Below are 17,420 nucleotides of genomic sequence, written 5' to 3'. Positions count from 1 at the left end.
TAAACTTTTTTTGCTGCTTCGATAAATTTTATTTTTCATACGTTAGTTTGTGCATTGTTATTTTTTCATTACAAAAAAAAAAATAATAATAATAATAATGATGATGTAACTACAGTGGAATGAATATAAAGAATATTTTTTGTTATTATGTCAAAACCGGAAATGGTCAATTCACAAGACAATAAATATTGAAGCATCATCGGTTCAGCCGCTGAGAGAAGAGAAAGAGAGAATTCAACATCCGGTGAAATCGAACGGAAATGGACTTGTATATATATATAGTAAGTTTTGATATCGTACGAAATGTATACGCGGACAAGGATAATTCTATTTTCCACAAATTGCGAGTAATATATAATAAAAAAAAAAAAAAAAAATACATGTACGAGTAGGTAATAGTAATACAATATGTATGGATATACGAATGTAATGATATTGGGGTCATCTTTATTGTACCTGTAAAATAAAGACCTTGGCAAACGTACAAATTTTATTTATATTTATAGCGGAAGGTGTTTTGAATTATAAGAAATTTATTTATTCCAAAAATTCTTTCCTAGTGACCTTATTTTATTAAATAAAAAATTTTTCTTTTTTTTTCAATACATTAAGTTATTTTTTCTTTTACTTTCTGAAGTACTAAATTAATAAATTAATTCTTTGGTTCTAAAAAATTATAATTCATATTTTACAAATTGATTTTTCTACTCATTTTTAAAGTTATGCAATATATAAAAAAATTTTAACGATTAAAATTTTAAAAAACAACAAAATTACGTTGTAAAAATCAGAATTTATTTAATACTTTGAACTTTGAAAATATTTAAAACAATTTATTACGCACTGTATCCCACTATCAGTGACCCACTGATAAATTTAATAATAATATTTGATAAAATTAAAAGTATCAAGTATTAATAGTTTATAAAAAGTTATATAAGTACCAAAGAGTTTATCAGAAGTTTGCTTTCTCACAAGTATAGAAATACCTAAAAAAATATATTTACATAATATGACGTATAGGTTTGGTATCCAATTGTCAGCCTTCTACTAGTATATAGTCCTTCTATATTTAATTAATAGATTAATTTCCATATAGATGTTATTATTTATTTTTTTACCGACTGTCTATGGATTTATTAATAAACTAGTTATTTTTAATCAATGAAATCATTTTTTTTTATAAAAAAATCCAAGAGAGTGGAATACTGATCTTTTGCTGCTGATTTATTGATTTTTATTTTTCAATATGATATTTTTATTATTAATTATGAATATTAATATTTTAAATATTTGTGTGATAAATAAATTTAAAAAAATGAATACATTTTTTTTAAATAAAGAGTAAATCCCTAAGAAACTTCGCATAATAGTAATTAGAATTTTTTTTGTAAATTCATTGATTTTTAAGCTCTAACTAAATACAGCAGTGGCGCGAAAATATAAATTTTAAAACTAATAAAATTTTTTGTTATACTTTCCTTTTTTAACAGTAAAAATGAAAACTGTAAAACACATACTCACATGCCCGAGTCTACAGACATCAGCATTTTTTTGTCAATACTCGAAATAAATTTCAAATATTTTTGAATATTGACATTTGCTGAAAATTCAAACTTGTCATGATAACTTCTCTTTTTCTTTTAATTAAAAATAAAAAAAAAATACTTTGTTTTTTGAATTTTATATTTTCGCGCCATTACTACTGAGCTCAGACCTAAAGAATTTTCGAATGATAAGAGATTATTTACATTTAAATAAAAGAGGTAAATTAAAATCTATTCAAACAAATTCTTAAGATATCAAGAGAGCAAACATACAAAACTTTGTAAGTATTTTACATTAATTTGTTGAATAGACTAAAAATAATCTACTAGTCTCTATTACTGATATTTTAAATTTCAGCGGGAAAAGATACGAACGTCCCTGGTGGTGTTTTAATAAACTACAATACTAACCTTTAATTTAGTGTAAATAATCGAACATGTTCCTCGAATTTTCAATAATTTAATTTATTTATTCTGTATTAATAATCATTTTAATTAGTAGTTAATTAAATATAACAAGTAAATAACTAATAACTTTAATTATTTAATACTTTAGTTTTGCATTGTGTTTCATATATCTAATAGGAATTTATTGATTCGTCGTTCTGTTCATTTAAATCCACCAGAGACGTCAATTTATTAGAGGTATTATATTTAATATTTGTATATAACTTTATATTTTGTGAAAATACTAAAATAATTTATATTTATCACAGCAATTAATTTATAAATATTTCTTTTTATTATACTTTTTATTTTCTAAAGTGAGAGAAATAAATCTTTTTTTGCATTTGGGTGGCGGTATAAAAAATGATATTCTGTCTAGTAACTAGAACAAACTTAAAAAAAAAAATAAATAAAAGTTAAGCGTAACAAATGAGCCTGGCTAAGTACTTTTTAAGCTCTATTTATTGATCTAATTTTAAAAAATTTTAAGTAATTACTTCAATGTCAGTATTAAAAAACTTTTACTAACTAAAAGTCCGTATAATTCGCAATTTTGAATTTAAAAATTATTAGCACACAACGCCCCCTGTGCATTTTATTTAAATAATTTTCTTTTCGATGATACTGAAGTTAGCCAACGTCCAATAAGTTTTGAATTAAATAAAAAAAAAATATTTCAAAAAATTGCACTTATAGCTTTTTTAATTTTCTACATGTGCATATTTTTAGTTTCTTTTTGTTGAAAAAAAAATCTGGAAATTGTTAATTGTTCAACTTTAGAATCATTTTTTTCAAGATAAAATTTTTTTTATTGATTAGTTGAATTTTTTATTGGTAATTTTAAATTAATTTAATTGAATTAAAATTTTTTAAATATTTTAATCAATTACAAACCAGAGTAACTTTGTCCCTGTCGCGGCCATTGAACCCTTCAACAAAAATATCTTTAGGATTTTTTTTTATTAAATTGAGTATTTTTAGATTCTGAAACTTCTGTTGATTCCGTATATGGAATAAAAAATTTTATTTATATCTAATTTTTTTTTTAGTGGACCGTTTTACCCTGACACGCAAAAGTTATATTAACAGGGCATTCGAACATAAAATCCATTAAACTATTTCCAAGTTTAAAAACCTTTTTAAAAATTATCGTCGCATAAAAAATAAGAAAAAAAAAAATATACATATTTTTAGAAGCTGAAGGCTGGATATTTAAAAAATTTATTGATATTTTTGACTACTTTTTAAGTTGTAGTAAAAACAAAAAAACATAATAAGTAGTATTATTTTCAAAACATTGAAACATTATATATACATATACTTTTTTTTTAAATTTATCACTTCAATTTCAGACTATGATTTACGGTATACTACCAATATGATACATTATTATCCAGTTCACCCCAAAAAAATAAACTCAGTCATAAACCCAAAAACATAACTTTAATAGTCGAGGTACAATATGAGTTTAATATAAATATAATAAAAATGCTGAGTAATATATACAAATATAAAAGTTATGTTTACACACCATTTAAATGACGCGCTGTGTGTATGTGCGTTTGTGTGTGTGTGCGCCATTAGGAACTACCATATTAAAATACTCATTATAGAACATATATAGAACATAGATATATGATATATATTAATATATCTAGCATATCGATTCTCATGTAACATAACCATAACTAAGTACATATACGTGCCTTATTAACAAAGTTATAGCAATTAATAGAAGTTCTCTTGCGGAAACCAAAGCCCTTTGGTCTTTGATCATATTTAGATCCGTATCATTAGTACACGTTTTAACAAATAATTGGAGCGTGACCCATTCAATCAAATCTTAGTTAATTAACATCTTCATCTCTTATTAACTTTTATAAAAAAGTAATTTTGTAATTAGTAATTAAGAATCCGGTGGTGTTATGTACCAGCTTGACTAGAATTTAAAGTTTTATGCAGACTAGTATGCCGCACTGATGCTCCACTTGAATACGTAACATATAAACATTTTTTTTTTTTTTTTAATTTTATATCTTACTTTGATTCAACTTTATGTCGCGGTAGCGTGAATGTTAATGACTTTGATTATACTTTTTCAAATGTCATAATTACATTTACAAATGAGTTTGTAACGATGATTCATTTTTCATATGATGCGAAAGATGTCCCTGAGTGCAATTAAAATAAATGTAAAGATAACAAAAGTCAAGTTTGTAATTTTTAATAATTTTTTTTTTTAATTTAATTTTTAAAATTCACGTAATTACAAAAAAAACAGAAAAGGAAATAAAAGAGAAAGAGTCCTTGAGAAAAAAAAATTGGACTAATGGTGTGCAAAATGGTCGTCTTGACCTCTAAGAAAATTAAGGCTTGGTTCGTGACAAAGTGCTAAGTAAATATATATACAGATATATTTGTTATATGTATATATTTTCATTGATCTTTTTCTTTCTTTTTTAAAATACGTATATAGTTGTTGGTCATTTTAACGTCGTCGGCTTGGAATTGACACCGACTTTACGACCGATTTCACCGGCTGACTATATAAGTATTCAAGTATACACACAGGTCAAGTTTTTATTTTATTATTATTTATTTATTTATTTTTTTTATGCGTTTAAATCTTCAGCAGAGTGGAGTAGTATAGAGAAAGAGACTCGTCTGTTGAGAAAATTGCCCGAGGTCGTCTTATGGTAAAATAAAGTGAGTCGCGTAACATAACGAGACTCTCGCGGCAAAGGCTGCCGTGGCGAACGACGCAATTATGTTGGATAAATAGTTCCTAGAACGTCATTGCAAATGTCTAATTGCCCCCTGGGATATTATCGTATTCATACTAAAATTAACGAGTTTAAGTATTTAATTATCAAAACTACGTACATGCGTACGTAAAAGAGCTTCAAGCAACAAACTAAAAAATTTACAACAATTATTATTATGTATTTATTTTTTGTTTTAAAGTATCAGTTTATAATAATTCATGATATATATTACCGCGTATTGTCTGAAAGATAATTAACGTAGAGGAAGTATACTACAGTTACGTAATTGTATCGTCAAAATAATTTTTTTTTCATTATTCAACATAATATTAAATTTATTTTATATTTCATTGTTATAATTAAAATGATTTTATTTTTTTTATTAAGTTTTTAGTCTGGATGATTATGTAACTTAATAAGACTGCTAATTAGTGGATTTAAATAAATTTTTATCTAGTAAAAAAATTTATACGTATTTATTAACCAACTAAACAATTTTATATCTCAAAAAAAATATTTGCTACATTAATTAAAAATTATTATGTGTTGGTAGTCAAGAGTATTTCTGTACACTTGTATAAACTTTGCTCAAGGGAAATTAAAATTTTTTTATATCTACCTTTGATAATTTTTTAATACACACAAAAATACTTTACTACTTTATTTACCCCCCGGTTTTTTTTTATTAATTATAAATATCTTTGAACTTTTTTTATATAAATTTAATTTATTTTCGTAATCAAACAGCCAATCATAAAATTCTCAATAAAATTTCTTTAAAATACGGTCATTAAATTTATTTAATTGTCGTTTTGTAACTTTATATATATATTAAATTTATGTAATAAATAGAGGTAACAGATAATAAAAATGATTGAAAGTAAAAGGAAATGATGAGCTAGTAAGATATAAAAGATTTTGGTGATCTGTTAATTAATGTATTATAGAATAATAACAATAATAATAATAATAATAATGAGTAATAATCTATTACTTAAGTGTGTAAAATAAAACTTTCATTTAATGTCATCATATAACACATTAAAGTGACAAGCCGATGACTGATGACACAATTTACGAGTAAAAAATAATGAATATCTTTCGGAAGATGATCAACAACTTTATTGATGCCGATAGATAAATATAAACAAATTATATGGTTTTATAATAAAAATAAAAAAAATCCCCGACAAAAATATCCTGGAAAGTTTTATTATAAGACTATATAATTAAATAATTATATGTCATGTATTGATGATTAGCCGAACAAGTAACGACACGATAGTATTTATTATCTCTTACTCTTTCTTGATCACGGAAATATTTATAGTATGTAGAGAAAACGTTTAAAGCATTGCATAAATCCCAGGAGTATTGTGCGCCTCCTGGTACGAATTGCCGGTTTTTAGTACGAATAAATTGCGTGGGAGCCAATACTTAATCACGTACTGAAGTATTTTATATTTTTAACATATAAATATATAACACAGTGTGCTGTAAATTAATTGATAGCTCTGCAAAATTGATACTTTTTTTATTGTGTATTTTCGACGTGATGGTTGTCACGAAATATCATTTCCGGTTTACTTAACTACCTGTTGATGGATTTTAAAATATGAGTTTATTTAAAAAAAAAAAGTTTAATAAACGGTTTTTTTATGCAAATAATTATTTATTCAATGGAAAAATAATTTTTGTTATTAAGGATTTAACGAGGATGATTTCGTATATTTGAATAAATCCAGGAAGTTTTTAATTAAATATTTAATTTTAGAATTCGAGTTTTAATAAATTGTTTTTACAGACAAATCAACGTCAATATTTTTCTTTTTACTTTAAATAAATCTTTAAAAAGAATTAAAAAAAAATTTTTTTTTTAATAATGATAGAGAAAAATATACGAGTGTGGATATAGCAGACATCAGACAAATTTAAAATTATAAATAAATAGAGGAGACAATTAAAAAAATAATATTTATAAAAAATGCACTTATTAATTTAAAAATTTTTCAAATGCACATTTTTTTTTAATTTTATTTTATTAGTTATTTACTCTATTTATTTATAATTTTTAATTTATCTGATGTCTGCTACATTCACACTCATGAAAAATATCGATGACGATAAATAAAAAATTTATGACTGCGTTGTGAAAAAAAATATTTTGGTTAATTAATTAAGTAATAATTATATTTAGTTAGTATGTTATCAATAATGATAAAAACAATTAAATACCGATTGATAAAATTTGTTGGAGTTGAATATCCAAGTTGTAAACGTGATCTGATAACTTTTTCTTGGACTGTAACAACACGTGTATTTTTAGATGAATGATGTACTCGGGTGGTTTTAATAACCTGGTGATAATGTCGCTGTGGACTTTGCTGGTGTTGTAAAGTCCGAGAAGTTGGACAGGCAACAATCCTCTCCCGAGGTTCAACCATCGTTATACCAAACATTATTTCACTTTCCTCAGGTATATGCATTCACTTTAGTCACGACACAATAATTTAAGTCACGCGTTTTTCCACAATCTGCCTTTCTCAATGTGTGATTCTTGTATCATGTCAATAGAAATTTTTTATACATAATTTTATTAGACTTTTTTTTTTTTACTTTTATTTTTTAATCTTCGAATTTCTTTGGTTCGTTTTTCACTTGCGGTGGATTTTTATTTTATTTATCCTGAATTATTAAAGATACATATCACTGTATCTATCGGATCTGAATATTTAATTTTAAAATATTAAATACAAAAAAATACATTCAATGTAAATTATTATTATTTTTTTTTTTTTATCAATTTTAATTTGTATCTTCGTAAAAAAAAAAAAATAATAATAAAATACATTGTTATATTTTTTTGTAACTTGACATAAATTCTTTAAAAAAATTACTAAATATAAATTTTTGTCAGATAAATTTATAGTGAGAAAAATTGGTAATAATTTCAAATTGCTGATAAAATTTTAATAGATAAAAGTGTTAAAATATTCTTGTATGTAAGTGAAAAATAATGTAGAATATTCATTAAGTCATTAAAGTATTAAAGTACTGACTTAAGTACCTTGAACTTTAAAAAAGAAAAAAAAAAAATTATTCGCGACCTTCAATGTTATCGACTTGTTCTATTTCTATGTCTTGGTATTTTGCCCAGTAATTCAAGTGTACTGTGGAGTTTAAAGTGCCACTTAATTTAAAACTTGTGCCATTCAGGACAAGAAATCCGACGTAAACTAAATCCATATATATCACGAATAACAAGAGTCTAACGACTTACACTCATCTTCAATTTAAATATCATTCAGAATTGAGTGTTCAACACAATGATATCAATCAAAGTCTACGTACTGATAACAATCAAAATTTAATATGCAATATCTAATGACATTTTTTATACTATACTATACTATAATCTGTACTTTCTATCTCAATCCTTGAATTGACGTATTGATAATAATCTTAATCGAAAAAAAAAAAAAAAATTGGATCAATTAATTGAAATAAAATAATAAAAATTAAATATGTTTATTTTAATGCGGAATAGAAAATTCCAATAGCTTTTTATTAGCTTTCAATACATTTATAATTTGTCGTGTATGACAACTTTCTAATGATATAGAGTAGTAAAATATAAATATAACGTGATTTGATATGATATGATCGTATGATCAAACGGAAAACGAATAGGAGCATTGTCCTAATATAATGAAAAAGAAAAAAAAATGAGAAAGCGACATGAATTAGTAATTGAGATGAATATAGTTTACTGTACATATACTCAACTATGGAATTATACATTATTGCTCAATAATATGTTTACAAATAGTTATACATACATCCGAGCTTTTATTTTTTATTTTTTTCATCTTGTCTATTTAATAAAACATTTATTTGTTTTGTTTATGTTTATTATACATACATATTTACACTTGAGTAAATAAATGTTTGAATTAATGTTATTTAGCCATGGACATTTAATTATTTAAAATTCAGGGCCTAGATATAATACGAATACTATACGTTACAGACAGGCTAATATGTCAAAGTTAATACCGTTTGTTCTTCTTTAATATCAACGCATCGAGGTCGCACGTACGATACAACAAACTCGATGAATAACAATCATCAGTAAATCACTTTACTTGTAAATTTTCTGCCAGTCATAACTATTAACTTAAATTGACAGTTTCATTTTTTTTTTTCTGTGTAAATATATGTGCATATATATACAAAGAAAAAAAGATTTATTAGCGCAAGAAATTTTTACTCATCCCAAGAAAATTTTCATTTGCCTTGAAATTTTTTTTGCATTATCAATTGCAAACAAAAATTTTCTTGGGGTGAGAAAAAGTTTATTGCGCCAATAAATTTTTTCTAGTCCTAAGAAGATTTTTGTTTTTAATTCATAATGCAAAATATTTTCTGCGCCAAAAAATCCTTTTTTTTTTTCTGTATATATATATGTACATATACATACAAAAAAAAGGATTTCTTGGCGGAAAAAATGTTTACTCGCTCCAAAAAATTTTTTGCATTATAAATTAAAAAGAAAAATTTTCTTGGGACGACAAAAAATTGTTTTCTAGTCCAAAGAAAATTTTTGTTTGTAATTCGTAATGCAAAATATTTAATGCACAAAAAATATCCTTCTTTCTGTATATATATATGAATGCATTTAAATGTTTGTGGTTAATGTAATTTATTATTGAGGTATTCATTAATTTAAATAAAAAAAAAAAAAGTGAATGTTTGTATAAAATATTGTTTTGTTAAATTTAACAATTAAATTTGGTGACTGGATATAAAAATGTTACGTGAGACAGCCGGTTTTTCGTGTGATTACCTACAAAAATACTGAAACGTCATGAAATGTAAACCTTTTTACTTTTTCTGTGTTATATTTGAATAGAATATTTTTTTTTATTATTTTTATTTGAATATTTTAACCTTTTATGACCTGTTATTTTACGATAAAATTTAAAAAGAGAGAATAAAAACAAACTGATGATCGTTTAAATTTAGATTTATCTATATTTTGTTAAATTTACTCTGTATTAAAGTCATCCGGTTCCTAGAATCAATAAACAACAATTATATTTAGTTCTGAGAATGAATATTTAACTATTGTGTCAAAATAAAAGTTGGAAAACCCAATATTTTTATAGCTTTCAAAATAAAAAAATTTGTTTATACGCAAGAAAAAAATTGACTTTTTTTTTATTTTACTCAATAAACAAATAATATATTTTTGTTTTGTTATTCATTATATTGCACACCTCCAACGCGAAGTGCTTGGATGGACTCTATTCTTTATTTTTTTATTGTCATGTACTAAAAAAAAAGTAGGTCCTGAGTAAAAAAATATTGCACTAAAAAAAATCATTAATTGTCGCAAATAACAGATCTATCCCATGTATCCGTTTGTAATGTTTCTTTTTATGTTTCATCACTATTGTTCCATCGTTGCTAAATACACAATTTTTCTCACGTCAATTCGTTCTCTGACATTAAGAAAAAAAGGAGTAATTTTTTTTTTTCATTAAAAAACACAAACACTTTTTAATAGAATAATTTAAAAATTAATTACACTGTTTTACTGTTGATGTAAATGAGAAAAAAATTTTTTTAATAAAAATAAATAATAAATAATTATAATTGAAGAGGATTATAACAACTACCTGACGGACCACCGCACGCGTCGATTCACAGACGTGAACTATCCGATGCTGCCGTTAGCTTTTGATACGGTAATGGAACTGTCAAAGTTATGAGAGAGGTGGTAAACAGTCAGTTTCACTCCCACTACATATATATATATATATATATATATATATATATATATATATATTTACATGGATGAATCGCGATGTTATGCCTTTTGCCTTTACTTGTTTATATATATTAAACGAAATGATAGTTCTATAGTTATGTGACATCACACATTACTAATATGACATGAGTATATATAAAATATCAGTGATATGACATTAATATGTGTAAATTAGAAAATATTTAAAAGATATATAGATACGCAGAAAAAAAAACAACTTTTTGGCGCGAAAAATATTTTAAATTCTGAATTGAAAACAAAAATTTTATTAGAACTAGATAAAATTTCTTGTGGCAAAAAATTTTTCTCACCCCAAGAAAATTTTTGTTTTCAATTTAGAATGCAAAAGAAAAAATTTTGAGGCGAATAAATGTTTTTTGAGCCAAGAAATCCTTTTCTGTGTTTATGAATAAAATTTATTGTTATTGAATTTAAAAAAATATAATAATTTATATTTGAATATGTTTTTGATGACATATATATACAATTTTATATATATAGTCCTTTGTAAATAAAGTCTTATTAAGTTACTGAAAGAAAATAAAAATGAAGTAAGCGAAGAAAGTTTTTTCTGTCTGTGATGAAAATCGAGTTATATCTCGATTTGATAAAAAATAAGTTTCTACAATGTGAAGAAAGAAAAATTTTTATCAAACATCTTAAAGTTTCGATACAAAGGATAATCTCTTGATAAATTTTTCTGCCAGTGTCGCTATACTAGTAAAAAGTATAATAAAAAAAAAGTTTTGATACTTAAAGTTTACCTAGTATACTAATTATAGAATATCGGATAAAAAAATGAATTTTAAAGTTTTTATCAAACAAACAAGACCAACTAGTGCACGGAATGTGGGTCGTAGAATTTTTCATACGTACTCGATTCGCTTTAGTTATGTTCAAATATATTGCTAAGTACTTTTCATGTAAAACTTTCGATAATTGCCTGGTTCAAAGCTATAAACATATATTTATAATATATATTTATCAAAAGAGTGTGAGTGAGTACTTCAACCTCAATAGTTTTTACAAATGAAAACAATTTATAGATAACACAGAAACCTAAATTAAATTAATCTTCTTTCAATAGCGTGCATATGATATATGAATTATTTTTTTTTTAAATATTGATTATAAGTCTAAACGTGTTTTAAACTTTTTATTTTTATCGTTAAATGTCAATAAGTTATAATTATAATTTCATATTGTAATCATTATGAATAATTAGATTTAAAAATATTTCTCACCATTTATTCTTTTTTTAATTAATAATGTGGAATTACTTATTCGATAATTAAAAGAAACATTTTAAGTATGTGTTAATTAGGAATATTTAGTTTTGTTTATAAAAAACATTATTTTGACCTGTTGGTTTTTAATAAATCAAATATGAAATAAAAGCTCCGTTAATGCGGCGCCATTTGCGGACACTGTATTTTATTTTTGTATAGGAAAAATATAAGAATTACTTTTACTGTAATACATATAATTATATATTTTAGTGCGGCAGAAACATCTGTCATATTTTTGCGTATTTTATATATCAGCTTATCAAACTTATCAGTGTCTAAAACAGGTACTCAAAGTGTCTAGAACCGGTAGTTCTATCATATGTTTTTAAATAATTTTTTTTTAATCATTGAAACATAACATTACACTGCAGTTTAGAATAAATAGGGCATCTGATTAACAAAAGAAAATAAAAATAATAATTAATATCTTATTAAATTTTTAATTTTGTTGAAAATTTTCCGTGAAATTAAGAGGAATTTACTTGAAATCGTTAACAAGTTCGAACCAGTCAGAAATATAAAATATAAATATGATTATAAATTAACTTATTTTTATATTACTTTTAATTTAAATCATAAATGTCATAAAAATTAAAATCACAATGTATATTTTATTTTATTTAATGTAAATAATTATTTTTATTGTCCATAAGTTAATTAATTTTAAATAATGTTAATTTGAAAACTCATAGTTATTTGAAAAAGCACAATTTTTATTGAAAGTTCCTTTTTTTCTCTTTTAAATCAGTTTTTAAATACTTTAAATTTTATAGCAAAACTTTAATAAGCTTACAATTATCAAAAACTAATTAAAGTTTTTTAAAATAAAGTTTGTACTCAAAATTTTTTCAATTAAAATCCAACTCAATATCCTGATTAATTGCACATATTTTCAACTGATCAATTTTTTGAATTGTATGAACAGCAGATTTTTTTTCCCTTGAAAATCGATAAAATGTTTAAGAGTGATTACAGTGGAAAAATAGTTTCTCTAAAAATATTTTACTCTGGTTAAATAATAGTCAGAAGAAAATGAGTAATAATTTATCATGTTCCGGGATTACTTTAAGTTACAGGGTAATTTTTAATAAAAAAAAATTAATTCCGTGTAAATGTATAAGATTTAAATCTTTGAATTAAATGGTTCTTAATAGGTCGCGTGCAAAAATTTAATATTCACAGAAACCATTAATTTCTTAGATAATAATCTATTTCTTTATAAATTTGATAATTTAAATATAGATATTACTAATTTCTTTCGATTTAAAACATTTTATTATTATTTAATTCAAAAAATTCAAATTTTAGAAACTAATCAAATTAATTAATTTTTATTAATAACAGATTGCAGTATTAAAGAGTCAAACACAAAAATGTATAATGAAACAAAGAGGATGGAACAATCGTCTCGCAATATTTTTTGGTCCTCAATGATAGTAAGTTTTTAAAAGTATAAATCCATTAGCAAATAAAACTAATAAGTAATAACTTTGAAATTAAAATTTAAACATTTTTTACAGTCTGGTGCTGCAGCTGGTCTAGTTTATGATGTTATATTTTTTCCAATGGAAACAGTTAAAACGCGGCTACAAAGTAAACAAGGATTCATAAAATCTGGAGGATTTAAAAAACTTTATCGTGGTCTTGGACCAGCTATTGCTGGATCCGCTCCTACTGGTAATATTATTTACAATTCCGTATAAATAAATAATAAATATTTTTAAACAAGGTATTATTTTATATATTTAGCATCACTTTTTTTTGCGACTTACGAAGGATTCAAAGAAATTGTTCAGCCTCATGTCGAACAAAAACATTATCCATTTGTTCATATGGGAGGAGCTTGTACTGCTGAGTTGGTAATTTAAAAATATAAAAAATTTATAATAAAAAGATATAACAAGTGATTATTTTTTTTAGATGGCTTGTCTTGTTAAAGTACCTGTTGAGGTATTGAAACAACGTCGGCAAGCGCTGTTAACTGATACTCATCCCGCAGTTCTCGGGTTAAGAACTTTATACCGTGGGTATGGTATTACTTTACTTCGCGATCTACCATTTGGTTTATTTCAAATGCCCGTGTGGGATTTTCTTAAACTATTTTGGAAAAATAAAATGCAACGAGATTGCACACCACTTGAAGGAGCAATTGCGGGCGCGTTTGCTGGTAATTTAATTAATTAATTTATTAATCAATAGTATAAAAATAGATAAAAAATTAATTTCATTATTTTTTTTTGTAATAAAGGTTCTATCTCAGCGGCGGTAACAACACCATTTGACGTTATAAAAACAAGAATAATGTTAAGTAATATATCACAAAAAAGGGTTAAAATTTTAGACACTATGAAAGAAGTTTATAACGAAAAAGGACTTAAGGGGTAACTATATATTACTAACTAATCATTTATTATTTTATACTGTAAAAATTTTCGGAGTAAATGCAAATTAAATCCGAAGTGAATTCGGGGTAAATGTGAAGGGGATGATTTTTTAAACTCCGCAATTTCCAGTGACTCCGATTTTACTCCTGATTTTTTCAGTGTATTTTTTATTAAAAATTGCGTAATTTTTTTTTAGATTATTTACCGGATGTTCGCTGAGGACTTTTGGTTTCGGACTCAGTGGTCTCGTATTTTTCGGAGTTTATGAACAATCAAGATATATTTGTTCAACAATTTTATTCTGTGATTCACCAAATGTATAAAATAATATTTATTTAAATTTTATAAATAAATAATTATTGTAAATAAATAAAACAAGTGAATTAGATTTTAGAATTTAAAATGAATGATTGAAATTCATTAACAAAAAAATAAATTAGCAAATGGTAATAGAGTAAATTAAACGATAGTATATGGATAGTAAAATAAATATGAATGAAGGGGGTGTATGAAAGAAAAGTATGTAATGCAGTAGATAGTATAAAGACGGATGTATGTAACGGAGCATTTAGAAATTTGTATTACGTGCTTGGACGCTTGAGTCAGTGCATGTGCACATAATGTTACATGGTGAACACAGGCGAAACGGTATAAAGTGTGCACACGCGTGAGCAACGAATCGTATCCATTTACCTAGAGTACCGCTCCTGCTTATCAAAAGTATTGTTCTTTCTTACTCTCTTTCTCTTTCTTTTACTCGTTAAATTGTATATCTATATATACATATATATTTGTAGTATTTAGTGTTTGGAATGAGGGTAAACTTGATACGTGATATCGGATGTGTGATAATATATATGTGTTAATAAAGCTCATGAGGTCAGGTCTTCTTCAGGTCACTGGGGAAATCACTAAGCCGTCAAGTAAAAAATTTAATCATCAACTTTTTGTTGCATAAAAGTAGAAACTCTTTTCCGTACTTTTACAAAATTAACATATTTCATTAAATTTATTTTATTTAAATTAGATGATAGATTTTAATTTAACTACCCATGTAAAAAAAATTGAAAAAAAAAAGATTGAAAAAGTGTCGACTATTCTAAACTCCAAAAAGTGACACAATGACGAACTTTTTTAAAAAGATTTTTAAGGATGAGTAATACTAACCGAATTCTACGTTTTTGAATACTCTTGTCACTCGAATGATTAAAATCTTACGAAAAAGTTTGTCTTACACATTTTTTTTTGAAGCTATGAAAACTGCTGTTATAACAATTAAATAATAAATTAAAAGAAGAGTAAAATTCTAAAATTCGGTTATTACAGCCCAGCCTTAAGGGTATTTTCAGACAGTGTCCCTTCCCCCCTCTTTTTAAAAATATTCAATGACTTTCAACTGTTATAACTATATTAATATTTTATTAATTAATTGAAAATAATGAAAGCCCTAATTGAAACAGGGCAACGTAGTTGCAATTTCGTCGAGATATAGTTAAAAAAAAAAATCTTACAGTTGTTATCAACTAGAAGTTAAACGAAATTTGGTAAATAAATTTTAGTAGAATCTTTAAATCAATATTACAACTCGAGTTTAAAAATTTTGCAGGCTAAATTTTGTTTGATTCCTCATTGATGACAACTGTAATTTTTTTTTTTTTTTTTTCAAATTTATATCTCGGCAAAATTATAACTACGTTATCCTTCTTTCAATAAATGCTTTAATTAATTAATAAAATTTTATTACCATTATGACAGTTGAAAGTCATTAAATATTTTTAAACAGTGGGGCCCTTATTTGAGAATGCCTTTAAACTTCTGAAAACACAAAGACAAAAACAATTGACTTGATATTATGAATGAAAGTGTTTAGATTCTTTTGTAAACTTTTTTGACTCTCCATTAAAAGTGATAAATTTTATAATTTTTTTCAGCGCAAATACGTTCAGAAAAAACTGATTTTGAATTGTAAGTTTAAGTCAATCATTGGTTTTTCCCTTGAATTTTCAAAGTTTAAAAACAGTGTCACGTTTTGAAGCTTAGAAAAGTCAATGGTCTTTCAACCTTTTTTCAAGAATTTTTGTTTTCTCGGGTACTTAATGGCAAAAGAAAAAAAAGAAATAAAAATAATTTTAGAAATATCAATTGAAACTACTGCAGTAGTGGATAGTAATAGATTATAGTCATAGCTATAGTTATAAAGTCTACTATAATTTTCTCTTGCAAGCTTTTAGCTCTTAATCTTCAGTGAAATATAACGCCGACACTTGGCTCGTGTGGTATATTTCAAAATGTTAAATAAAAGAAAATAAAAAAATAAAAGACTCAACTGCAGCTAAAACAGATGCTTGAAATAAAGTGCAAGTATGAAACGTTTCATCTTTTATTTTAAATATTACGTGTAATGGAAATATAGATCTGCATTTTTTCATTATTTATTTTAGTTTTCAAATATATGGTGGCGCCAGAATATTATTTTTAATACTTTATTTAAGATAGATAAATAGGAAGCTAATGAAAAATATTTATTTTTGGATTTATAACAAAAGACGAGACAGTCAAGTGTCCAAGTAATTTTCTTTTTTTTTCTTAATAGTGATGATTCTACTTCTTTGTACACTTTTTAGGTCAATATAAGAAAACAAAACAGGAAATTTCATTTTTTTGGATCGAAAAATTTTCATTCACAACTAAAATGCTATTGTCAGAAGTTTAAATTAAAATATGCAATGTAAATATTTGTAAATATATAAAAATCTAGTGTTTTTTTTTAATTTACTTTGAATTTCAAGAAAATATGTCTATATATTTTCACTTATAACATTTTTTTTCAAGATCAAATAAAAACAAAATGAAAATTATATTTTACTGGGTTTTAAAATGGAGCAATTGAATAAGTAAAAATTTCTGTTGAAATTTAAATTTAATTTTAGAATTTATTTTAAAAAATAGTTAATGTAAATAGTTGGTTATCTTTATTTATGTTAAATATAATACAGTGGTAAGTTTCTTTTTTTTTATAAGACCTAATATTTATAAATTGTGATATTCAGGGTAAATTAATTGAATCAACCTACGCTCCTCATTCTTATTATGACAATGTCCCTTTTGATGAGCAGTGTAAGGTCGAGAAATGAAATCACGGTAAATTATCTCGT

General features: G+C 24.6%; 2 protein-coding genes across 6 annotated transcripts in view; one reads left to right on the top strand and one right to left on the bottom strand.

The window, feature by feature from the left end:
• Window positions 1-17,420, bottom strand: part of LOC130678452 (IQ motif and SEC7 domain-containing protein 1) — a 94,292-nt gene that overhangs the window by 20,747 nt on the left and 56,125 nt on the right. Inside the window, exons 1-2 of one of the 5 annotated variants that reach the window (XM_057485649.1) lie at window positions 10,441-10,525; window positions 6,995-7,483 (exon numbers count right to left, since the gene is read on the bottom strand). The exons of 3 other annotated variants lie outside the window; for them this stretch is intronic. In XM_057485649.1, coding sequence (XP_057341632.1) covers window positions 6,995-7,245 — 251 coding nt within the window. In that variant the 5' untranslated portion in view covers window positions 7,246-7,483; window positions 10,441-10,525. Of the gene's footprint in view, window positions 1-6,994; window positions 7,484-10,349; window positions 10,526-17,420 lie in introns of those variants that run through there. One more of the 5 variants, XM_057485648.1, reaches the window with a different exon arrangement.
• LOC130678453 (S-adenosylmethionine mitochondrial carrier protein homolog) lies at window positions 1,965-15,920 on the top strand. The gene is made up of 7 exons (XM_057485654.1): window positions 1,965-2,192; window positions 13,226-13,317; window positions 13,402-13,558; window positions 13,631-13,740; window positions 13,802-14,048; window positions 14,130-14,262; window positions 14,462-15,920. Exons 2-7 carry the CDS (start codon window positions 13,255-13,257, stop codon window positions 14,586-14,588), a joined length of 837 nt encoding a protein of 278 aa, XP_057341637.1. The 5' UTR covers window positions 1,965-2,192; window positions 13,226-13,254; the 3' UTR covers window positions 14,589-15,920.

This window comes from Microplitis mediator, chromosome 2 (assembly GCF_029852145.1).
Source record: "Microplitis mediator isolate UGA2020A chromosome 2, iyMicMedi2.1, whole genome shotgun sequence".
In the NCBI taxonomy this organism is placed as follows: Eukaryota; Metazoa; Arthropoda; class Insecta; order Hymenoptera; family Braconidae; genus Microplitis; species Microplitis mediator.
Note: the sequence above shows the minus strand (reverse complement) of the source record. Positions and strands in the feature narration are given on the sequence as shown.